General features: G+C 39.9%; 1 protein-coding gene across 1 annotated transcript in view; it reads left to right on the top strand.

Annotated features, from left to right (window-relative positions):
- The window catches only part of YIPF6 (Yip1 domain family member 6), a 119,374-nt gene extending 94,612 nt beyond the window's left edge, over nucleotides 1-24,762 (top strand). The window contains exon 7 of the mRNA XM_044057103.1: nucleotides 21,485-24,762. Coding sequence (XP_043913038.1) covers nucleotides 21,485-21,609 — 125 coding nt within the window. The 3' untranslated portion in view covers nucleotides 21,610-24,762. The remainder of the gene's footprint in view (nucleotides 1-21,484) is intronic.
- The last annotated feature ends 977 nt before the right edge of the window (nucleotides 24,763-25,739 follow it).

The following is a 25,739-nucleotide window of genomic DNA, read 5'->3' as shown; positions in this document are numbered from 1 at the left end:
CCGATTGTTAGAAATGGTTGAATTTCTTACTTCATAGTGGTTGTACACAGCTCATGAAGACTTTCATGTGTAGTGTTTGTTCTGTTCAGGGCCTGATTATAACCCTGAAGAATGCAAACTATGTAGGAAATTCAAATAAGCTACAAAAGTTAATCGATAAGTTTCACTGGCATCCTTTCTGACTGAGAACTGTTGGATATTTAGAAAATAAATCCAAATAGAAATGCACTGAACCTGCAAAACGAAAAATTCAAGATGCTTATTCAGATGAATATAAAATACAAACAACTGAACTTGTAACCACAAAAATAAAATGGAGTGGAAACCACAGTGAAAGAACTTCTTCTTTATTGTAATCCATAGTAGAGTTAAGCGCTTTCATCCCCGTAGGGACTTCTTTGGGACTTCTTCATTCAACAAAATCTGCCAGTGTAACTCTCTCAATAATAAGTGTTGTTCCAACACAAAACCCCTGAGATCTTTTCCTAACATGTTCCAACACTATAAACTTATCATGGATATGTCTAAATAGTGCATTAGTATTTTTTGCCTTTCTGATATCCAGGTTATGCTCGTATATCCTCTCTCTCAGCTTTCTTAAGGTCTTTCCTACATAGAAAGCTGAGCATACTTCACAGCATGTTGCATTCACTACCCAGCTGAACTCGCAATTACATTTCCCTGGGGCAAAAAATACATGACCATTAATATTAAAATGGTCCCCAACCACTATAAAACTACACTGTTTAGAGTGCCCACATTTAGACATTCTTATTTTTCTTTCCACTAGCCATTCCGGTCTCAAATATTTGTTTGAAACTTTTGTTTTTCTTAAAGACCACATTAGGTCTACTACCAAACAACTCACTCAACTGACCATCTGCATTTAACACCACCCAATTATCAGTCAAAAATCTAACCATACTATTCACATCTAATGAGTAAATAATTATTAAGGGTTTATCAATCCGTGACTTAAACTCTTTTCTCGCTAAATGGGCAGTGTTCAAACCATTCCCATCCACAACACTTAATCTTCTTCTTCTTCTTTCGGCTTTTCCTGGTTACGGGTCACCACAGCGGATCACCGTCCGCTCATGCTTGGCAGTGGAGTTTTACGATGTCGAGTTGCCAGCCCGGCACCCAACCTTCCACAGAAGGCGCACCCATGCACGCACTCATGCCTAGGGCCAATTTAGTGTGTCCAATCCACCTACAGCGTGTCTTTAACACTTAATAGGAGTTGATAAAAAAACATTCAGTCTTTTCCCCACTACTTCATTTCTAATTCCATTTAAAAATTCATAAGGATATCACCTGTTTAAAAACATACTTATTATTTTATCACATTCCTCCATAAATCTCTTCACATCCGATATCATACGGGCCAAATGGAGGTAATCATTAGAAAAGGTGGGTTTTCTAAAAATACTAGAAACAAAACACCCCTCAACACAATTTTTTTGTAATAAAACATCCAAATAGGTAATACTGTTACTATCAAAAGTGTGTGAAAACTCTAAAAAGAAGTGGATGCATTTATATATTGCATGAACTCTTTTACTTTTTCCTCACTTGCAGTCCATACAATAGAAATATCATCCAAAAATCGAGTATAAAAGTTCCAACAATTTTGTAATTCGGAATTAAAAACAAAATTGAATTCCCAATAAGCCATGACAATGTTAGCGAAACTTGGAGCACAGCTTGCCCCCATGGTCACTCCACTTGTTTGTCTAAACAGATGTCCTTCAAAAAATATAAAATTATTCCACAAGACCACTTCCATCGGACTCACTACCACATTAATACGATCCTGATCTAGCACATGTATATCACTCTGTCTTTTCAAGCCACAACAACCCTTCGGTATGAGGTATAACTGAATAAAGATTGCATACAATTGTAACTAGAATACATTGTTCACTAAATTCCATGTTAGAGTTTTTTAATAAAAAAAATCCCAGGAATCATGACAAACCTGGGGTAGCTTACTCAGATTCCTTTAGTAAACCATCCACAAATTTAGCAATGTAATATGTTTTACATCTAGTGCCATCTACTATTACATGAAGGGGAGGGGGTCAAACTTTTGTGAATTTTTGGTATTCCTAAAATTCCAGCTACAACTGGTTATTTATGAACTCATATTCATCTCTACTAATCTGCCCTTGCATCAACATATCGTATAAGCAGATGTCAATTTTAGAATAAGCAATATTCAATTTGTTTCTCGATATTTCTTCATATGTCTTCTAACAGTGAACTATTAATTTTGTTAGAATAATCACAGGCATCCATTATGACCAAACCATCCCCTTTATCAGGCTTTTGCCTTATACTTTTGTCCAATGCCACCTCTCGTAGTAAAATCCGTTCATCCATAGATAAATTACTTTTATGACACAAATCTTTCATTTGAAATTCTACGAAAATCTCTCACATAATTTTTCAAACAGTAAAACATTGGAATTTAAGGGCGGATTAAAGGTGCTAGCTGTTTTCCAGACATTGTTATCCCCTTGTCAAATTTTAGCATTTGGCAAAGCTGAATTCAACCATACAGACAAATTTAACTGAGGTTTCCACTCCACTTTGTTTTTATTCAGAAGAATGACAGAATGCATAATAACATCTCAAGTCCGTGGATTCTGGGGCTTCTTTGTCTATGCTTGTAGAGCCCGGCACATCTATTTTACTAACTTTCAATAAGAAGTAAATATCCATTCTTTTAATACTGAGAGAGCTTCATTTAAACTCTTAAGTTTAAACAGGCCTGGTGTCCTTATGGAATGAGGTACAGAGGCTGATCATCCCCAGACTCTATTAGTTCAGGAGTCTGGGTTGCAGGATGTTTTTCATAAGTCTTGGAATTCTGTAACTCTTTAAAATACCTTTTTACATTTCAGCGGCATATATCTGTTGGAACAGTTTCTCCTCCAGCTGATGGTAGTCTGCTGTATGCTTACTAGAGAGATTCTTTTTTATCCATTGAGAAGTTCTCCGATACCTGTGATAGCACTTTATGATGGCCAGGGTAAGTAAGTTGGGATTGATCCTTGCTTAGCCATCACTTGCTTTAGTACATAAATAGGCCCTTTATAAATCAAAAAGAGCCAGGCGTCGTCATTCTGTTTCTTCAGAAGATGATGAATGTACATTTTAATTTCTGCATCTCTTCCCCACTGTATTATCACCACTTTATTATTTCACTTTTATTAGGTTTTACTTTACTACAGATCTGCGTACTGCAACATATTTACATTTAGTTATGGACAGAAAGAGACATTGAGCTTATCAATACTGCCCTTTTTAAGCGTCTTAACGTTCTACCTCCTCACTATCTTGACCCTTCTGCTTTACCAGTTCCATATTTACTATGTCCCCTGTATTGTATCCATAAATTCCCTCTCTTCTACCCATTCCTGTAGTCCTTGGTGATGGAACAGCACTGTTGAAGATCCAAGGAGTAGTTGGTCCTTACTTTCTGCTGCATATACCCCTCCATCTCCTCTTTTTTTCAGTCCTTCCTTTTCAGAATGACCCACTATCACATGTTCCTCACATGGTCTTGTGTACCAGTATCCTGTCTTTGGTCCACCTTGTTTCCTGGTTTCAAGAGAGAAGAGTTCCATCTCTTTTAGCCAGTGGTCATATTCTCTTCTGCCTATCCCATAGGTCTTTCTAGTAGCTTTCCTCTAGATTCCTTCCTGCAGCTCAGTGTTTCCTGATATGGCTTCCAGAACTGTACACAATTATGCAATTTGTCTAATCAAATCCCTGTGTGCTGCTACGGTGTTTTATTTGCACAATACTTCACTTATGGTAATTGCGCATTCAGTTATATTACTATATGAGTTGAACTGTGTTTAATATATTTCCTCTGTGGAATCATATTACTCCTTGGATTTGCACCCACATGTTGTAACGCACTGTTGAAATAGTACCCTGAAGAAGCTGATGCAGTTTTTAATAAGTATACTTACAGTAACAGAAGAACTTTGCGAAGTAGTTACTGTAATACTGAAGTCACCCTCCCATCATTCCTACTTATTATATGAGGAGTCTCACATCCTGCCACACTCGCTAGTAATTTTGACTCGGCATAAAACCAAATAGCACATGAAGACGGAGAACTTCTCAAGTACCCACTGTTGTTGCATAGCCAGTGAAAGCTGTAGCTCCCAACCTTCTATTTCCAAAAGGTAGAAAACTGCCTCTCGTAATGTGGAACAAATGGGCAAAATGTGGAATACTTATACTAGCAGCTTGCCAATAACTTCTGCTGGGAAGCCTACATTATGGTTAAATGCATTACTTAAATTCATCCAAAGAGCATTTTATAAGAGTAATAAGATGTAGTGTTTAGCATGAAAGTTTAAAATATGGATAGTTAACATTTTTAACAATGAGTGTGTGCTAGACTGTTTGTGTCGAACAGTGACGACATGGACTTTATTTTGATGGAAAATGAGGAACATGCCTCATAATGATGCACTTGAGAGGTGCAGAAAATTAATGCATAAATTATTAAGAGACTGAGATTTTTTCCAACATTATTAGAGCTTAGTTCTATAACCAAATCAGCAGACAAATATACCAACAGTCTTCCACTTGCAAAATGTGTATGTCCACATAAACAGGACAGTTTTGCTTCCAGTTTGTTTGTTCAATTCCCAAGTTCAATGTTTAAGAACCTCCCATTTTATTTATTAATCTGCTGTCTACTGCACTAATCCAGCAAGGGTGTGCTTTTTTGATTTATGATGATTTATGATTATATTTATCTGTATAATTTTTTACTACTGATTTCATAGTGCTACTTAATCAGTCTGCGGTAGAACAAAACAGATTATTCAACCAGATAAACAGCCATGCTACAGAAAACTTTAGTCAACCAAGTAAATAAAAAAAAACTCATTACAGAAAGCACAGCAATTGTTGTGAGGCAGCAAAACCCTAAGTTGATTCTTGATGCAGATGTATTCATGGTTCCCTCTCCTAGACTTTTTCTTTTGTTTTACTAGATGCATAGGTGTTTTCTAGACTGTTGACCAGAAAAACATTTTAAGCCTAACTAAGCTTACCATAAATGTCAATACCGCAAGGAATTTTACGGTGACAGTATCAGCTTGTACACATCAAGCATTCACATGCTGCCCCTTTGCAATACAGACAGAGGTAGCAAACCAAGGGTAAGTTTGTGATTTACCACCCACTGGTCCAAATTTTATTTGAATGGGTTTAGGGGTGATCTTTGCTTCAAATGGATGAGGAAGACTGTCTCAGAGAAGGGTTAATCTTTTGAGAGATATACCTATCCATCCAACATGTCCTGTTAGTTTAGATCCTTTTGATGTGTATTTCTGTTGCTGTGTGTTTTGTGAATGTGCAGCAGATCCATCAGTGTGGGATCCGAGAATGCCTGTAGGCAATGCATGCAGAGCTGTGCAACAGTCTGTCAGAGGCTGACTACAGGGATAAGGCTTTGAGTAGTCAACATAACTTATTAGCTCCGTGTATGCTTTTTATGAGGAACCTCTGTGGTCTGTCAAGCTGTTGTAAATGCCTCATCAGGTACATACCAAAGGGTGTATTGTACTTTACTATCAGACTGATGATAGCCAAATACAGTGGAGCAGTGACCTTCTTGGATCTGTATGGTATTCTCCTACTTATAAGTTATGCAACAAGAAGATGATTATCTCACCACAGTAGACATGTGGTAGTCAACAGTCAGGTTACTTTCAACACATGTTCCCAGATCCCTGATTACTGGGTTCCTATTGAGTGATCGAAAATTGTAAATGGTGAACGAGTATTGAGCGAACCCGATTGGTCGAAACGTGCGTGCAACACGGAAATTGCTGTCGGGAATATTTTCCCTTTACTTTAATGCAGTGCAGTCTTGGAGTAGGAATATTTAAGTAACGGGGGTGTGGGGGGGCATAGCCCCCCACATGGGGGATGCAGGGGGGCACAGCCCCCCCCCCCGCCTACAGCGTTTAGGTAAGTATAGTTTTTGTTTTTATTTTTTTTATATTTTTGAAATTTCAAACATTGCTTATATGGTGTCGACCATATGGTGTTCGATGTTTGAAACTTTTGAAAATATAATATAGACCCGATCACTAGGTATACTTTTAGTGGTGAATTATTAATTTGGTAATTTCCAGGTGCGGCAGTCTTTCCAAAGGGTAGTATTACCTGCTTTTTTTTTTGCATTTTTCCATGGTTCTGCAGCAGCAGTTTGTCTGTGTCAGGTCTTCTTAAAGTAGATGCCAAAAAGGAGAGGCCGCAGTACCAATCCCAGTGGGACTCTGCTAGTGATTACCACTTTGTGGAGGTGGATTCCCCTCTCCTGTCACTGAGACAGTTGTCAATCCATTGGGTGACAAATGGATGTATGCCTAATATTGTAAGCTTGTCTACAATATGTGAATGAGGTATTGTGTTGAACATCTTGGTCAGATCAAAGTAGGCAGTGGGCACTGTTTTGCTGTCATCCACAGCTTTAATGATCTTAAGTCCACCAGTTTAGGAGGCATGACCTGCCTTTGCCAAAACCAAACTGGGTAGGGTTTAGTGTCAGTAAGTTTTCTGAGTCCTTGTTTATCAGAGCGATGATGATTCTTTACAGGGGCTTGCATATGAAAGACTTGTGGGTCTGAAGTACCCTTGGTCTATGGACGGTACCCCCGCCCTGGTGTAGAAGGATAAACATTGCAGTCTTCCATTCATAGGTTCATAGGTGGGTACTAGGTTATCGGCCCTGGGGCCTATACAAGCCGAGCCAAAAAGGTACCCTGGCTTTTGCCACCCAAGAAAATTATTTTCCTGTGCCACTGTCGAGCAGAGCCACAGTGGTGATCGCCGGGGTGAATTTCTTATTTCCCATCCAATCATCAAGATTTTTCTTGAAGAGTGCTAATGAGGAGCTTTCTTTGATATAGATAGGTAGTTTATTCCAGAGTATGGGAAGTCTCTGGGACAGGAATCTATCCCTCCGGCATGTTCTGTTTATTGTGTTGACAAGGTTTAAGTCCCTAGAGCGTGTAGCTCGGAGGGATTGGGATTTCTTTAAGTGGAGCATGTCCCAACAGCTCTGGGTATGACATAGCTTTGTATGTTGGGCTGAGATCACCTCTGAGTAGGCGATATGCGACGGAGTAAAGCTGGAGCTTTTTGAGATGGTCTGCATAGGGCATCTGTTTGAGGTCGGTAATCCTCTTTGTGAGGTATTTCTGTGGCCTTTCCAGTTGTAGATGTCTTGAGGTACATACCAAAAGGGGCGTTGTACTCTATAATGGGTGTAATGAGTGATGAGTAGAGGGGAACAATTACCTCTTTTTCTGGATGAGAAACCTTTTGTGATGAGGTGTGCCACATAGAAGGATTTCCTGACTACTGTGCAATGTGATTATCAAAGGAGTGACTACTGTCCACCTGTGTCCCAAGGTCTCTTATCACACTTTCGGTGTTAAGTATACTACCGCCCATGTTTTAGTTCAGAGTTTTTACCAACGGGGATGACAATGCACTTTTTGGCATTGAGCTTGAGGCCATGGCTTTGATACCAGGCATCTGTCTCAGTGAGGCCCTTTTGTAGGATGTCCACATCGTTAGGAGTTTTGATTATGGCTCCTAGTTTTCAGTCATCTGCGAACTTCGTTAGCCAAAGACCTTCTGTGTTAGCCTGTACTTCAGAGAAGTAGATACCAAACAGGGGAGGACCCAGGACTGAACCCTGTGGTACTCCACCTGTCACTGGTCTGAAGTCGGATTTGGAGTCTGCTACTTTTACAGTGTGGGTTCTGTCAGTGAGCCAGTTGGCAACCCATCTTGTGACATAGGGATTTATACCTAGTTTAGTGAGTTAATCTATAATTCCAGAGTGGGGGATGGTGTCAAAAGCCTTGGCAAGATCTAGATAGGCTGTTTAAACCACCTTACTCTTGTCTACGGCTTTGGTGACTGCTTCAAAGAAGTCTATCAGGTTTCGGATAAACCCGAACTGGGCGGGGTCCAGAGTTTGGAGATTACCAATGTCTTTGTTCATAAGTTCCATGATGATACATCCCATGGCCTTGCAGACCAGGCTCGTCAGGCTAATGGGGCGGTAGTTCCTGGGGTCCGTGGTGGCTCCCCCCTTGTGGAGTGGAATAACAGTCGCTGTGCGCCATTCAGCAGGCACAAAGCCTGAGGTGAGGCTATGATTGAACATGGTACTTAGGTGGGGTGTTAGTTCATTCTGTAGTTCATGTAGAACGCAGCCTGGGATGTTGTCTGGTCCCATGGATGCTGTGTTCTTGGCTTTGGAGAGTGTGGCTTTTACCTGTGCAGCCGTGATTACAGGAACATTGCATTCTTCCGGTATAGAGATGGGCTCTTTAGGGGGTGAGAGGGGGGTAAAGTTAGCACTTAATCTGTCTGCCAGGATGTTGGTAATATCAGTTGGGTCTGTGTATTTAGTGCCATTGTGCTGTAACTCAGAGCAGGTCTGAGTGTTGCTATTGAGATTCTTGACATCGCTATAGAATGCTTTGTGGTTGTCTTCAAAATCAGTGGCAATTTTGTTTTCGTAACTAGCTTTGGAGGATTTTATCAGGGATCGCAGCTTCTTGCTGAGGCTGACTAAGGAGCTCCTCCACTCGTAGGATTTTACTCTTTTGTAACAGTTTCTTCCATCTGTTGTACAGTTTGTTTATGGCAGGGGACCACCAGATTGGCTTCCTTTTTTGGAGGATAGCATCTTAGTTCTGTTTGGGATAGCACGATCCATGCACTCATGTAAGTGCTTATAAAGTGCAATTGTGTAGGATTCAGTAGTCGTAACTGTATTGTCCATCTGCATGGGTGTCATGAAGTTCACCACTTCTGTCTTAAGAAGCATGAAGTTGGCTTTGGGGTTTTTTTTTACCATGATTTCCTTAATGGGGGGTGGGAGTAGGATGTGGATATCTAGGGTAATTAGCTTATGTTCGGATCGGACCAATGAGGCGTTGACTTCAGGTTGATAATGACTAGATCTATGATATCGTTGCCCCTGGTGGGAGTGTGGATCAGTTGATCCAAGGCATTGGAGTTTATGAATTCCAGAAAGCGTTGAGTGAAGGAGTTGGTACATGAGTAGTTTTCCCAGTTAATGGTGGGGTAGATGAAATCACCCATTATTAGGGTGTTTGGTTAAACCCTAATATTTTCCAGTACATCAAGAAAAGAGGAGTGGGAATCCTGGGGCATGGTGGGTGATCTTTAGCAAGCTACAATTTGGATTGCAGTTTTGCCCAGAGTTAGTTGCACTTGGATAACCTGAGCTGCATTATGCTGAGCAACTAGCCTGGAGATGTGGATATCCTTAATGAATATGGATACACCTCCGCCTTTGGTATTCCGGTCCAGGTTACATGGCCGAAAAGTGTGGTATGAGTTATAGCCTGGTAGTGCAGGGGTGCTCTCTGGAGCCTTGAACCAGGTCTCGGTCACTGCACAGATATCTATGTTCTCCATTTTAAGGAGTGCCTCAAGTGAGTGCATTTTGAGATTAAGACTTCTAGCATTGAGTAGCATCACCCTCAGTTTTTGCTTGTCTGTTCCTGTTACGGTGGTGAATTTGTCATTTGAACCTTGCCTAAAAAAGGCACTATAAGGGTGGCAAGAACCTTAGCCGGTATCCAGAATCCCAGGGGTGACAGGTGCAGGCCATCTCTGGAAAAGCATCGTGGTCTGTCAACCATGTCATCCCAAGCAGACCGATACTGGATCCCTTTAGAATGGCACCAGAAGCTTAGCCAATTGTTGAAGTCAATCATCTTGTCCTTGTACTGTGGCATCATTCTGGGTGATGGCAGAATGCTACTCAGGGCTAGGGTCATACCTGCCTGGGCTACAAGACCGGAGAGCTCTTCCATGTCATTTCATGTAGTCCAGGGAGGTACGTCTCAAGTCGTTCACACTAACATGGACAATGACAGACTCATATTTGTACTTGTGTAGTGACCTGAGTGCGTGGGTTATGTGGCGGATCCTGGCACCCGACAGGCAGCTGACCGTAACCTTCTCCTTGTTTAGCCTGGTGAGTGGGACATCAATGTGCCTGACTATAGAGTCACCTATGACTAGTGTGTTGGATACGTTGTTTTGCCTTATTGGCTGTGGTTGAGTGGCACACTGAGTCTGCGGGCTATGTGTTATTTGGGTTGTGTTGGGGGGGGGGGTGGAGGTTGCTTGCATTTCTGCTTTGGAGGTCTCTGTTGCTTGAGCAGATTATTATTGAGAGCCTCCATGAATGTTTTTGTGTTTCTATGTGTGGATTTTGGTGGTGTAGATTTAGTGAGACTATGTGATGAGTGTGGTGTGGTGCAAGTGTTTACCTTCTCCTCTTGACTGTCAAGTTCAGTCTTGATTGGAGAAAGCTTCACCTCCAGTTTGGCTAGATAAGTGCATCTCTCACAGGTTGTAGTGTTGGGTGGTAGGAGGAAAATGTTGTCTGTGTACATGAGGCAATTTCTACATTGCCCCAAGATGCCCAGATTCATCAGTTAGACAGGAGAGAACACTGGGAGCTGACCCTTGGACATGCCTGAATAAAAAAATATTTTCCTCTAGATAAGTGAGGAAAGTGAGTACAAGAGCTGTTTTTCTCTAAGCAAGTGAGGAAAGTAAGTACCAAAACTGTTTTCCTCTAGGTAATGAGGAAGGTTGAGTGCTGTAGTAATTAATAGGTTATTTAGTGCTTACAAGTTCTGAACAAGTGCTGATCATGAATAAGCAAATTAAAGTGCTAAAACTAAGAATCTGTATCAGGACTAAACTAGTTACAGGAAAGGGGGGAAACAAGTGCAAATATCGGCTTTTAAATCAGAAAGTTGAGAGAGATGGAAAAAACTTCCCAAACGGCCAATAACTACAATTTCTGGGGCAGAACCACTCCTTATGTGGTAGATAGGTTACCTAGTGCTTACCACTCCCACTGATAAGCTAGAAGGCTTCCCTCCAACACAGAAAGCTTGGGCGGCTCAGAAGCTTACATACAGTCCTGGATACAGCAAATCTGAATCTGGACTACATTAGTTACAGGAAAGATATATATATATATATATATATATATATATATATATATATATATATATATATATACATATATATATATATATATATATATATATATATATATATATATATATATATATATACATACAGAAAAGTAGCTAAAACAGCAGTAAAAACAATTCAAATGCAGTGCAAGCTAGCACACTTGAGTATGTTAGGCCAAACAGTTTAAAAAATGCAATTAAATTAAAAATGACTAAAAACAAGTGCAGAAGGAGTCTATTAGGTAGAATGTGGTAAAGAGCTGGGACTGGGGGGAGTGTCCCAGATCAGATCTACAGTGGGGGCAGGCAACTGCAAAAGCCTCCAAATTTAAACAACAACACAGGAATAGGGAGGGTGGGTATGGGAAAACCAACACCTTCAGCAGAGATCTGAAAAACTATACAGTGAAGCAAAAATAACAGTGCACAACTCTGAAGTCAGCCAGCAATGATATAAAATTAGTCAAACAACAATTTGTCAAGATACTTGCTCATTTGGGACAAAGCCTGTATGAAGGCTGTGGTTAAACGGAGATTCTAGCAGGCCTGATGGGTTGTTTCTTGCTATTGAGGAGGCATCGTGGGATATTATCAGGGCCCATCAAAGCAATGTTCTTGACCTTAGAGAGCACATTGAGGACCTGTTTCCTAGTAATAGTTGGTGGAGAATGATGGGGGTATTTCCTGAGGTTGATAGGGGTAAAAAAATGTGAGTTAAAAGTAGATTTGCTATATCCCCTGGCTCTGTATAAGTGGTTCCATTCAGTATTAGTTTGGCACATTGTTTGATGCTGTCTTTAAGGTTGCAAACATAACTAAAGAAAGCCTTATGGTTGTCCTTAACTTGGGAAGCTATTTTTATCTCTAATTTTGCTTTGGTGGACTTCATAAGTCCCCTGAGTTGCTTGCTCAAATTTATGAGGAAGTTGTTGCCTTGCTGTTCAATGCATTTCCTGTTTTTTGATCATGATTTTCTTTGTTTTGTTGCTCAGCGTATTTATACTGGCATTCTCCCAGGGTGACTTGTTTTTGGAAGTTGTGCTATATTTATTTTGGGTAGGTACAACTGTCGCTATTTACATGGTTATGCAGAGTTTCTCTGAGCAATTTCATATAGGTAGCTGTGCTGTCATTGGAGGGGCTTGGAGGTTTGCTAGACTGTAGTTTAATAGGAGGTAGTTAGCTTTTGAATATTTTTCAAGTGTTCCAGGGTTAGCTGTGGACCTAGGCTTTGTATTTGTTTCGAAGGAGACCACTTTGTGGTCCGACTTGACCAATGAGGACTTTACACTAGGGGGGAGTGCATTGTTCCCCTGTGTTTGTGAGGACTTAGGTCAAGGATACTTGTGTCCCTAGTGGGTGTGCAAACTAGCTGTTTCAGGATGTTTTCTTTTGTTAACAAAGTCCAGGAATCACTGGGCCTGCATGTTTGAGGTTGTGTGTGATTCACAGTTAATGTTGGTGTAGGTAGTCACCCATGAATATCTTACTGGATTGCATGGGAAGTGTCTCCAGTTTATTCAGATGTGTGGTTTGGGCTTCTTGAGTTATGAAGGGGAAATTATAGCTTGTAAAGATATCCTATGGGGCTTCCCTTACATTAAATTGGAAATGGTGAAGCTTAAGTGCATCATGCTGTTTGATCGGCTTTGAAGTCTCTTCCACCATTAGAGACCGTATCAGTGCAGTAGCTAGTCTAAATGTGTGGAATACATTATAGCCTTTCACTGCTGAGATGCTTTCTGTGGCATTAAACCAAGTCAAAGTAACTGCACAGATGTCTGTATTTTCCAGGATGATGAGAGCTAGCAGGGAGTGGAGTTTCCTGTTTAGACTCCAGGCAGTGAGAAGCAGCACCTTTAGATTATTCTAAGTTGATTTAGCTATGTTAGTAGGTTTGTCAGGTTGGCACTTCCTAAAACCCTGTCCACCCTCACTGTGCTTTTTTAAAGTTTTGGTTGGTTAAGGAGGGATAAGTGCAGCCCATCCCTGGCAAAGCAGCATGGTCTGGCTACCATATCCTCTGAGGATGACTATTTTTGTACCCATGTGAGATGACACCAAAAAGTAAGCCACTTACTAAAGTCAATTATTTTCAGTTCATATTGTGGCATCATCCCTGGAGACGTTAGAAAGCTGCTCATTGCTAACCTTATACCATCCTGGGATGTATAGTCTGAGAGCTGTAATTATGTCTGTCATCATATAGTCCAGAGAAGTATGTCTGAAGTCATTTACACTGAGTCGTACTAGTACTTGTGGTGCAGTGACTTGAGCATATACATGATCTGGTGGATCCTGGCCCCTGGCAGGCATATGACCATGACACTCCTTGCTTAGCCAGGTGAGTCAGACGTGTGTGTCTCACAGTAGAATCTTCTATGACTAAAGTATTGTGTTGTTGGGCTTAGAGATTGAGATACCTTCTGATGATGATGATGTGTGTTCTTGATGAGTGATGTCTTAATAGAGTGCTCTACAGGCTACTGAGAGGATACTTTTTATGCATCTCTTCTGGGAGGCATTTGAAGTTTTGGAAGATTACATTTAAGAGCCACAGCATATGTGGATCAATAGCTCTTGCTCATACTATATGTAGAGTGTGTAAATACGTTATTGACAACCTGTTTGTTGGTGTTTGGGTTGGTAAGTGAGAGCCTTGCCTCCAGTGACATTGTATAACTACCTCCGTCACGTATTGCATTAATTTGCTTTAGAATTAGGTGGTTGCCAGTAAGCATTAGATAATTGCTACATTGCCTCAGGAAATCCAAATCCACCAAGTTGGCTGCAAAATAGTAGGAAAGTGCAATTCCATGGTTATAGATCCTTAATTTGTGTTTTTTACTAGTGGGTTGATGGCTGGCCACTAGGCTGTTACTTGTACTTGCATGGCTGTGCACTAGTGGGTTACTATTTGGCCACTAGGCTGTTGCTTGTACTTACAGGCTGTGCACTAATGAGTTACCTGACAATTAGGCTGTTACTTGTATTTGCAGGGCTGTACTCTTCAACACAGTAGCCAATTGCTGTTTGTGCAGCTAGTCACTGGGGTGATTTCTGAGGTAGTCTTTTATAGGAAACATTTTAATTCAACGTATTTGTGACTGTACAGGGTAACGTAAGGGGTCTCGCATATTGAAACTGAGCTAAGTCTAAATAAATAAATATAAACTCACCAGTTTAGTACTAAAACAGTGTAATTATTATCAGTACACACAATATTGAGCAATTTTATCAAAGGTCTCTCTGCTGCTGAATAGCTTAAGGGCAGAGACTTTGCAAAATGTGGAAAATTAAATTTTTATGCTTGTTGTCAATAACTAATAATCCAGGAGAGAGAGGAAATTGTTAAATTATCATAAGGGGTGGACAACAACAGATACATTAGGTTTAAGAACCCTTAACTCTGAATTAACTGACATGAAAATGGGTAATGCAAACATAAGTCCTTAACTGACCTGACACTTACTACATGAGAAAATAGGGTTTAGCACCAACAGTTAGTCCTCTTAAAATGCAGTGTAACCGTGTACCAAAATTACTAATACATACTTAAAGATCTTAGCTAAAGCAGATACAGATGGTTAAAATGAACTTGAAAACAGATAAAGAAATGAAAAGTCTTCACTTATCTTGGAGTGTTTTAACAACATTGCATTGTTTCCTCTGTTTTATGTTGGTGTATTGACAGTATCGGTGCAAATGACTGAGTAACAGTAAGTCAAATAAGCAAAAGAAGAGCAGAGGCATCTGTGTAAAAGTTGATCTGTCAGTCAAATTACTTTTTCAAATTAATTTTTTGTAGAAAGTAAGTTGCATTACTTAGAAAAACAGTAACTTAGAACCTTTTTCATTTTGTTTTACCCTGTGCTGAAATCCCATCATCCATTTGATGTTGCTGCTGACAATAGTGATTTAAACAGCAACGCTTTGCAAAAGCTAGAAAATCTTAAACCCGTTAGAGTTGTGCAGCATTTGCTAAAACTGAAATGGGTAGTTTACCTTGCTGTCTGGTCTGTAATTTGTGTTGCACGGGAAGTTTTTCTGCACCCTTAATTCCAACTCTAGCTCTGTCCTTAGCTTGTCCCAGCTCCATTTGCTTATGCAGTAATGAGTCCTTTGCAGGGAACGAAGCCAACTGTGCAGTGATTCGCCTTAAAGCAATCCAAATGTTTTGGAATTTGAAATGATCAATCCAAGTCATATTTGTCTTCCAGCTTCTAGAAGGCAGCACATGGGTCAGTCCAGTGGCTCTACTCGACAGAGGCACTGGGAATTAAGGTCTGGTGGCATGATGCCAGGGTAATCCTATGGGCTAGGCTTGTAAAGACTCCAGGGCCATTAGCCTAGTACACACCTATGAAGTAGATGCCAGTCCTGCTGAAGGTTGGAGATTTTCAGTTCATTGAACAGTCCATTAACTTATAATAATTAACAGTTTATGTAAGTTATTAGACATTAGTATTGCAAGTTAATTAACATTAATAAGGTAAAAATCGGTTTTAAACAAATAGATACTCCATGCAACCAGCATCTTTTCATTGCTGTCATGGCTGGACATGTCATTCTGCAGTAGTTTCTTTAATAGGTTCACAAGCAAGTACTAGGCTAGCTGCCCTTATTGGGTATTTTAAGCCTACCCCCCTTCCCTTTTTCTGCTCAAATTATCCTAGCCTATTTGGTTAGAGATTGGTCTTACCCATCCCATGGTAGATAATTATACTTTACCCCTAACTGGAATAACTGTGATCATGCCATGAATAATTTGAGGGGAACAGTGCATGGGACAAAGCATTTAGAAGCTACTTCTGTCCATTAGAAGTACAGGGGACAGTCCTGGTCTTTTCAGTATGATTAGATCAAAGTCTGTATATAGTGCTGTATATAGTTAAAGGGCTTTCCAATATAATTCTTCTGTGATTAACCGAGAACTTGCAGTAAATAGCTCACAATATAAAAGTGAGTTGCGTGTATCTTTTTCAGCACACATCATTGCAAGCCTGTGTTGATTTCTTCATGTAAGGAAGACGCAAATTTTAGTTTCAGGCCAGGAAGGACAAGGGTAAGGTGGAATGTAGCCAGAGATGCTATGGTTGACCACTACAGTGCCTTGTATTATGTGAAGTATAACTATGGATCTTCTTTTTTTTTTCCCCCTTGGTGTCATTTCTATGGGGCCTTTCTTGAAGATCTGCTGTTGCTATGAGTAGTACTTTATCTGCTTTTCTTAGTCAGCACTGTTTCTTTAAGCCTGACAAGTGTGTTTCTGTCAGTCTCAGTTTTTATACCTTTTTGCTTCTGTTTGTTTGTGTCCATAGAAAATCTGCTGAGTTCTTTCTGATATTTCTAAAGTAAGGTAGAAACTGCATTCATATTCTGTTTTTTTTTTTTTTCCCAGATTACCAAAATATTTGCATGTTTTGTTTGTTGTACTTTTTCTAAACGTAAAAGGAATAACATATATAGGGCAAGTTTGACTTGTCAAAAAGTACCTTTCTTGCCCTTCAATCCAGTCCCCACCCAGAATAACACACAAAAAAATCATGATTTCATTCATTCATTTGTCTGTTCTTTCTTTTTCGTGTTTGTGCTTTTGCAGTCATTCTGCACATCATTTTGACTTTCTTGGAAATATTACATTATTTCTTTTTGGAAAGTGTTGCATCATTTGCTGTATCTTATGAACCATTCACTCACTCACTGTCACACCTTGTTAACAGAAGAAAGCAATTAGAGGCAGCCTGACGTATACCAAAGCCTTTAGGTTGCTTTAAGGTATGCCATACATGGATACATCACATGTATGTTCCTTGCGTATTGTAGGACATATAGGTGACATCCAGATGTACCATCCTCAGAACTTCTTTGCCACCAGTCCAAACACCATCACTTGATTGTTGGTCTGAATGCCATTTCTGTTGGTGGTTCACCAAGCTGTTGCAGATACGTGCCCCGTTGGGGTTGTTTTTTATTTATCCATTTTTTTTATTGCTGCTTGTGGGGTTTCATGTCATCCAAGAAAGGTAAATACCAGTGTGGGAGACATATTCCACAATAAGGCTGCCACGGCTAGTGTTTTTTTTGCTTAGGTGCCTCTCATGACCATACGCCCTGTTCCATCTGTTAGTCTTTTGTATCTAAAACCCTTCGTAGTAGACTACCTTCTTTGGCACTGTAATCTTGAAAATCGGCATCTTAAGCTTCTTGCAAAAGACGTGCTGGAGGGTACTTCCCGCTCCGAGGGATGGCTGTCAGTGAAGAAGGTGGCCAAGAAGCCTAGGACGGAAACTTCTGCTGTTCAGCCTCTGCCAGACATCTTTCCTGAGGTGAGTGAATGACTAGAGATTCACTCTTCTTTGTCACTGGATTCCTGTGCTGCGATCAGGTTGGAGACCAGCAGGGATATGACTTTAAGCATGTCCATGGTGGCATTGCAGACCTCCATTTCATATGTTCAGGTGGAACCACAGCTGATTATCTCCGAGGGGCGTAGGGGTGTTCCTCCAATATTAGTCAGGGAAGTCATCCCTACTACCATCCTTGAATGTCGTCCTTCCAAATTTTATAAGGTGGACATCCCATTGAAGAAAAAGCATATTTTTCCTGCTTCTAAGGATCCACAGAGTGAATGGCAGTCCTTCACTCAGGATTGTTTAGTGCTTTGATGGCATTGATACCTCCTCAGGTGGTTTCTGTTCCAGCCTCCCTTGATCCTCTACTCCCCTAAAAAGGCCCAGGAAACAGGATTCCTTTGAGGAGGAGCTGGATTCGGATGAGGAATCCCTTGCTTACTCTTCTCAGATTCCCTTTCCTTTGGACTATGGATCAGAGGAAGTGGAATCGACCAGTCCTGATACTTCCTTTGAAGAGATTTCTTTTGTGGTCATGATCTCCAGGATGATGGAGTTCTTTAAATGTGATTTTGCTCAGGTCTGTGATGTACATAAAAGATACTATGATTTGCTGCAGATGCATCCTCCTAAACCATTTTCTGTTCCTCCTGTTTTGGCTGCCTTGTTGGATGCATTTTCCAATTCTTCTAAGCCTCCAGACTCTCAGCCCACTACTCCCAAGAAACCTGATAGATTATGTAGGGAGCTTGAGGACTGTAAATTTTTGTACAAGTGTCCTTCTGCTAACCCCTTGGTGGTGCCTGTAGCTTCTGAAAAGCCCTCTTATTGCCTTCATTCTCCCAAGTTACTGCCCTCTGATAAAGATAACAGGACCATGGAAAGGGTAGGTAAGAAGGTTTACACCTCTGCTACCTTGGCTTTTAAGGACTGTTAATTATTAGACCCATATGTCCAGGTACTTGCTGGCTCTCCTATCCCAGGTGTGCCAGGTTATTTCTGATCTTCCAGACACTGAGTGTAAAACTTCTGTTTTTTCTCTGTTGGGAACTTCCTCAAAGGTGACTCGTCATTCCATCAAATGTAGTTAAGATGCAGCAGATGCTTCCTCCAGGGCTGCTGCTTTTGGGTCAGCGATGAGGAGATATTCTCAACTTTAACCGTTGCGTGATGATATTAAGGCCAAGTTGATGGCTGCCCCTCATGATAATAAACACTTGTTTGGTGAAGCTGCTGTGTCTAAGTCCCTTCGGGGTAAGGGCAAGGCTTTACAGGAACTTAAACATGTGTTTGTTTCTCCTATGCCTGAATTTCAGAGAAACTATCCCAATAAGCCAGCCTTTGTTCACAAGTAGTCTCGTCCTCCTCCTTCTAAGGGTAAAAAGGGCAGCAAGCGGGCTCCTCCTGCTAAGGCTACTCAGACTTCAGAGCCTCAAAAGTCTCCTTTTCCAGATAAACTAGGTGCTGTCTATCATATTCTTCTCAGCCACTTTCCTCTTTTTCTTTGCCTCTCTCTTTTTCTTGGAAGGGGATGTTTCTTTATTCTTTCCCTCACCTTCCCCTCATTCTGAAAGTTCTGTTCAGAAATCAGCAGGATTCTCCCAAAATCTTGTTGGTGACTCCCATTTTAGCCAAGATAGCATTGGTTCCCTCCTCTTCTGCATTTAGCCTAGGGCAGTCATCGCAAGTTACTTCTCAGGGTGGACCTACTATACTAACACAAGACAAAAGATCTCTTATCCATCCCCACCTGTCCACTCTTCAACTGAAATTGTCACTGGTGATAGAATTTTGATTCCACATAGAAACCTTTTTTCTGAGGACATGCTTAGAGTCCTGCAGGAGGCCAGGAGCTCAGTACTAGAAAATCGTATATATCCATATGGAACAGGTTTTCTGTTTGGTGTCTTTCTCGTAACCTGCATCCACTTTCTGTGGATATTCTTTTGGTTCTTTCAGATCTTTGTGGTGTAATCACTGCTGAGTTGGCATATTTTTCTGTTAAGGCCCATTTATCAGCTATCTCTGCTTGTCTGCCTTTATCTCCCCTTCCCTTAGTTTTTAGATTTGAGGCTAAACCATTCCGAAAAGGTGTCCTTCATATTAGGCCTCCCAGGAAGCCTGTTCCTCCTCTCAGAGATCTTAATTTTGAGCCTGCAGCTTTAGATTCCTTACAGTATTGCTCTTGGAAGACTTTTCTTTTGTTAACCTTTGCTTCTGCCAGACGGGTTTCTGAACTTTAAGCCCTTATGGCTTGTCCTCTTTTTTTGGTAATTCAAAAAGTTAGGGTGTCCTTTGTTACTAGTCCTTCTTTTATGCTCAAGGTGGTGAATGAGTTGTCGCTTAATTAGCCCACTTCTTTCCCTTCTCCACAATCTGACAGTGAGAAGGTGCTGCACACCTAGGATGTGCATAGACAACTCCGATTTTATTTGAACAAGGCCAAGACCGTTAGGAAATCTGATCAGCTCTTTGTTTTGTATCTCAAAAGCTATTTCTTTTTGTTATTCCTTTCATGATAAGAGACTTCATTATTCTATTAAGGTTCATTCTACTAAGGCTGTGAATTCTTCTCATCCTTTTTTTAAGGGTTTGGATACTAACTCTATTCTTGAGGCAGCTACAGACGTCTGTGCATAAATTTACTAAGCACTACAACTTGGATGGAATCTCCAGCACTAGAGCTGGTTTTGCTAAGGTTATTCTTCATGGCTTCCTAGAGGGCTCTGCTGGTTTTTCCTACTCCCAAGTTTCTTCCTGAGCTTTGGCACTCTGCCTAATGTAGTGAATACTGCAGCAGTGAAATGGAAGGACATAATACAGTTGTGTAAAATCTTACCATAACTGTAGATGTCCTTCTCTTCACTGTTGCAATATTCACTTCCTCCATCCTGTGGTCCATTTCTCTTCTGGGTGTACTGATGATCACCTTTTCTTTTCCTTGGACTGGCGTTCGTACTGGGGCTCTCATTTCTGAGGATGGTATGTCCAGATGTCACCTTTATGCCTTATGCTATGCAAGGAGCATATGTGTGATGTATGGTGTACCTTAAAGCAACCTAAAGGCTTTGGTATACTGGCCGCTCTTGGTAGGGGATCCCTAATGTAATGAATACTGCAACAAAGAAAATAGGGACATGTACCATTATGGTAAGATTTTACACAGCTCTACTTTTTACAAAATGTGCATCAAGATTTTGGCATAATTCTGTATTGCATATTATAAAGTGAAATTGACAGAAAGATAGTAGTAGAAAACATGTTGAGGTCAGGTGTGGTTTAGTACCACTTGAGTCTCATAAAATTTTGTTCTGTCATAAGAAGACTGGTATTAAAACATCATTTATGCGGTATTTACTGTTTGTCTGAGATGATACTTGGGCATTGAACTGTTAAAGGAGTTACTGTTTTTAAGCACTGGCTTTGAAGCAGCTGCATGCAGCTTCTTTTTGTAGCTGCTTCAGTAACTTGATTTAATGTTATGGATTATTGTGATTGGATTTCATTAGGGAATTTGTTCCATGTGGCTGATCTAAGTCTAGATAAGGTTACTTCAGGATGTCACTAATTTAAGTTGATGGAAAGAGGTGACCGAGGCTAAATAATGAGTCCTAACAGTTTACAGTCTAGCAAGACAGAATATAGAAAAGATGTAGTTCTACTTGTGTAGACTAATGCAGGGGCATTAGTATTTTGTAGCAAATCATATAATCAGAACTGTGTTTTCTTTCTTCTCCATTTTCTGATGACAGTTCCCTTTTTTGCAGCTTTGGCTATGTACTAATCCTTAATTTGATATGGAGCTGTTAAACAGAGAGGATCAGGCAGAAGTAGTTTAACTGAGGTGTGTCATAATGAAATTACTAGTTTTTATTTTTTATAGCAATGTGATCTGTGACTAATAACTTCGACAGTAATTACTGCTTAAAAATTGCTGAAATTTTGGACCTCACAATGATGCTAAAATGTACTGTTGCACCTTGTGTAAAGCTTTGATGATGGTTGTAAGAATAATGTGTTTTTTTTTTTTCCTAGCATCTACTGCATTTCTGGCTGACAGCCAGCCCCCAAACAGAAAGGCTTTGGCTGTTTACCCTATTTTCCTTTTCTACTTTGTGATTGGTTGGATGGTCCTCACATTTGTGCCCTCTAGCAAATGAAGAACACTGGACATAAACATGCTGTTAAGGACACTTTATTCAAGCCCCATCTGATGATTTCTGGATGATTTTTGTTGGAAGACATGAAGGAACAAGCTAATGGACTTACTAGCTAGTTGCGGGATTTGAGATCAGTGTATAAAGCAGAAGAGTGCCTACTACTTTATATGGGCTTCTGTCCCCTACTCTAACCAGTGGAGCACTGTAAACTTTTAAAATTGTCAGCAGCCTGTTGTTTTAGCCATTGACCTTTTTGATTTGTTGATTTGTTTACGGACTGCATCTTGTAGCAGAATATAGGAATTTCACAGCAAGTATTTTAGAAGGAGAGTTGCTGAATGACCAAGTCTAGGAGGAATGGTTTGATGAATTACATTTCAGAAAAAATAAACGCTGTAGAACCCACCACGTTGAAGAAATTCAATCGAGAAACATGTCATAAATCCACAAGATAGTTTTATTTGAGTTACATTTCAATATATTTTGTTTCAAGATAAATGTTCAGAGTTTTTCTGGAAAAAAAAGAAAAAGGCAAATACTTGCGGTTAAAAGCAGTGTTGATATGTTTATTTTAGAGCTTAAAAGTATTCACCCGACTTTGAGGTATGTTAAATGTCTCGCTCTCCTCTGTAAGATATGTGCTTCAGTAGGGTGATGGTGACATAAATGAGGTAACACTTTGCACATTAAATATATGATATGATATGTGATTTAACACTGCAGCTTTATTCTGTCCATATATGCAAAAATTGTTACCCATCTACATGTGTTGCAATCTTGACACATTTATTTTGAACAAAATAAGTTTTCATATGTTTCATCCGGATGGCTTAGTTTAGATATGCTTGCAGGTGGAACAGTCTAGGATTAAAGCATGAGCATTCAGCATGCTTCTGATGAATGTTAAGCTTTAGTTAGCATGAGGCAGTTCGTACTTGTGAGTAGTAGTCTTGATGGTTCACTGAATAATGCTGAAGTAAACTTGGCCACTGCTATTTTCCTGAGTGTCTGTAAAAGGTTCGAGGACCAAATTCCTGATCCTCTTGACTGTAGTAGGGACTGTACATGTTAATAGAGGCAGTATATACTCTGAGGTTGTGATATGTTGGAAGTATTCTGTTTATTGTGAGTACAGCAATACCAGAGTAATATAAAATGTAGTAGTGGTGTCAGATTGCAGCCCTGTTGTGAAAAAAAATAATTTTAATGTTAGTGCATTAAGTTTCATCTTAGTCTTTTTCTATAGAAATATGTTTTCCTTATCTGAAGGTCTTTTTCTATAGAAATATGTTTTCCTTATCTGAAGTTACAAATCTCAGAGTTATGGGTCTTGCATATCTGGTAAGGATTCCATTTTGTCTGGTATTCAGTATGTCATGGACCTGAAGCTTTGACTGGTACTTTTGCCAGAGACAAGCCAATTGAATTTCCTCTTATAAGAGTGGATTCATCCCCTTCTGTTCTCCTCACTTGTGTAACGTGTACAGGTCCACATAGCCGTGGGAAGTTTGTTTTCCTTTTCCCCAGCATTATGTCACCTCAAAGTTGTAATATATGTTGGGGTGGGGGGTCCAAAGTACTTTTTCTTGCTGACATTTTTGGGAATATGCCTCATTTTAAGTAAGTTTTGGTGAGGGTTGTATTGAAGAATGGCATTCATCACTTTGCGTTTCCATTTTGTGTAATGGACATGTACATTTGTGGAAATGCATCTCTTCAGCAGAACTGTAACATTCGGTCACTTATGGGGGAGGAGTTGTTGCAAGCCAAAATGAAAGCTGCTTATACACGTTGATATTTGCTGCTACTTTTTCTTCTATTCAGCCACCTTTGCTTCTTAATGTTTTGAGCATATTTTGATTTAGTAAATCCTGTTTATGTAGAATAATGTTTGCTTCTTTCTGAAGTAAATGGCATTATGAAATAATTGTTGTTAGTTCAGTTATGTGCCATCCTGTCCTGCCATGGTAAAATGACCTGTTCTGTCTGAAGTGGAAAAAAAAAAAAAGGCTGCGTGTTAAATAGCCACCCACCCACCCACTGCACCATGAATGTTGGCTTGGAGTACTAGTTCTTAGAAATGAAGCTTATTAACATGGTAAGAAGTTAGTTATGAGCTGGGTAATTCCCTCTGAAAGTTAGAAATGTTTTAATGCTTTTTTAAATTTTTTTAATTCATCCATAATTTTCTGTTCTTTCCCAGTGAGGCTGGCGTAGTAGGTAGTATAAACGGCAAAAACACTAAAGAGGTTAGCAACACTGTATCCTTACGTTAAAAAAAAATTCCCACATAAAAAATTGCAGCACTGTTGAACATCCCTTTTCAGTGGCAACTGCATTGGCTTGTTAAATGTAGAAAATTCCCACGTAAAAATCACTGCACTGTTGAACATTCATTTTCAGTGGCAATAGCATTGGATATTTAAATGTATAGCTCATATGGCCTGTCAGATTTAGCACCAGTGCTGCTTTGAAATCCAGCTACTGTTTGGTACTGCTGCACATCATGGCAGCTTCTTCAGAATGATGGGATTGGTACTGTCTTGGTAATTTGTTGTATGCTGTAATATTGTTAGTCTTGTACAGTGTCGCTTGTTTACAGGCTCTTTTTCTTAAATGCCACAGTGGCCTGAGCTGAATAGTAATAGTATGAGGAGGACCTTTTTAGCCCCTTCTCTATCTTTTTGGCTGACATTGTCATAGGTTTATTCTTAATGGTGCTCAGTGCAGGCCTTTTAGTAGCCAAGTTTGACAACCATACTTTGACTGTGTGTCAGTCATTTGTAGGTCATTCTGAGTTACCCCTTTTTTATTCCCAAAGATAGCGATCCTCATTAAAGCAACAAATCCACTCAAGATGGCTTTTTTATCTGAACTAGGTTCCGGGAAGCTGTATGTATGTTCATGCTTTTTTTTCTTTTCTTATTGTTTTCATTTTTAATGACCACAAGTGTATAATCAGAATTTAGAGGGGACCTGTTTAATACTTAAAGGTAGTACTAGACAGATATGAATTATATATAACTGTAACCGAATGTGTAATGGATCCTGTTGTGCTTATTCACACCTTTGTGTACTGTTGTAAGATTAATGTAGAATTGACACTGGGAATTTTTTTTATCATTGCTTTAAAGTGTGATTTTACATTTTTAAGCATTCTCATGGTTATTCATGTTTGTCACCATAGAATCTAGATGAGTCATTCATTTATCTGAAGAAAGTTGTATTTTTCAAAGCACTTCTGTGTAGTACTATAGTCTGCTCGATGTTTTATATTACGAGACTTGCACATTCTGTCTGCCACCCTTGAATTTCAGTTCATGATAGTGTATTGTGTTAAATACCCCCAACCTCCATAATCACTTGCAGCATCCTCCATGGCTTCTTTGTGTAGAATATAACCTCACTTCACTACTGTCCTTTTGCTTATCATACAACAAGACATTATTTAGCGTTTTCCTTTAAAAAAGGAGTAATTACGCAAATAAATGTTTCAGGAAAAATGTATCCATTGTGCATGTCACTTAATATTCCTGGTGTGATGGAGTGTGAATATGCTGAAAAAAGAGGCATAAAACCTCAGCACTTAAGCGGTCTCTGTGTTTTTCCATTGTATATGGGCTAGATGTGCATGATAGCAATCATGCCACATTTACTGTGTGTTGAAAAGCTCCTCCCACTTCACCTTCCTGCCATGCTTTCATTATGCAGTATCACTTTTCCACTGTGTTTGCCAAGTTATTTTCCAATACTTCTGGCTTTTGTAGTACTGCATGTAGTCCATCCTTGAATTATGCTGAGTCTCATCAGAGAGGCAGCTGGCATACCCCTTCTCTGTTGTGCTCCATGCTACCAATGCCTTTTGCACTTATATAAGCCAAAACTGAAGTGTGCTTTTTTGCATTGTAGGTTACATTGAGAAAAATGGAAGGAAGGAAGGTCAAATTACTTATATGAGCACCAACAACATAAGCTAGTTTTGGCTGGCTTGAATGGAGTGGAAACAGAAAAGTTATTTCAAAATAATTGCATTGTAGCACCTACCACCATAAAAATGGGATCTTTTTGAAATATTTTATGGTAGCAGAGGTTTCAGTCAGTTTTTGCTGTTTCATTGTAGCACTGGTTCA

Source organism: Protopterus annectens, chromosome 15.part0, assembly GCF_019279795.1.
Source record: "Protopterus annectens isolate FY-2018-M chromosome 15.part0, PAN1.0, whole genome shotgun sequence".
Taxonomy (NCBI): domain Eukaryota; kingdom Metazoa; phylum Chordata; order Ceratodontiformes; family Protopteridae; genus Protopterus; species Protopterus annectens.
Note: the sequence above shows the minus strand (reverse complement) of the source record. Positions and strands in the feature narration are given on the sequence as shown.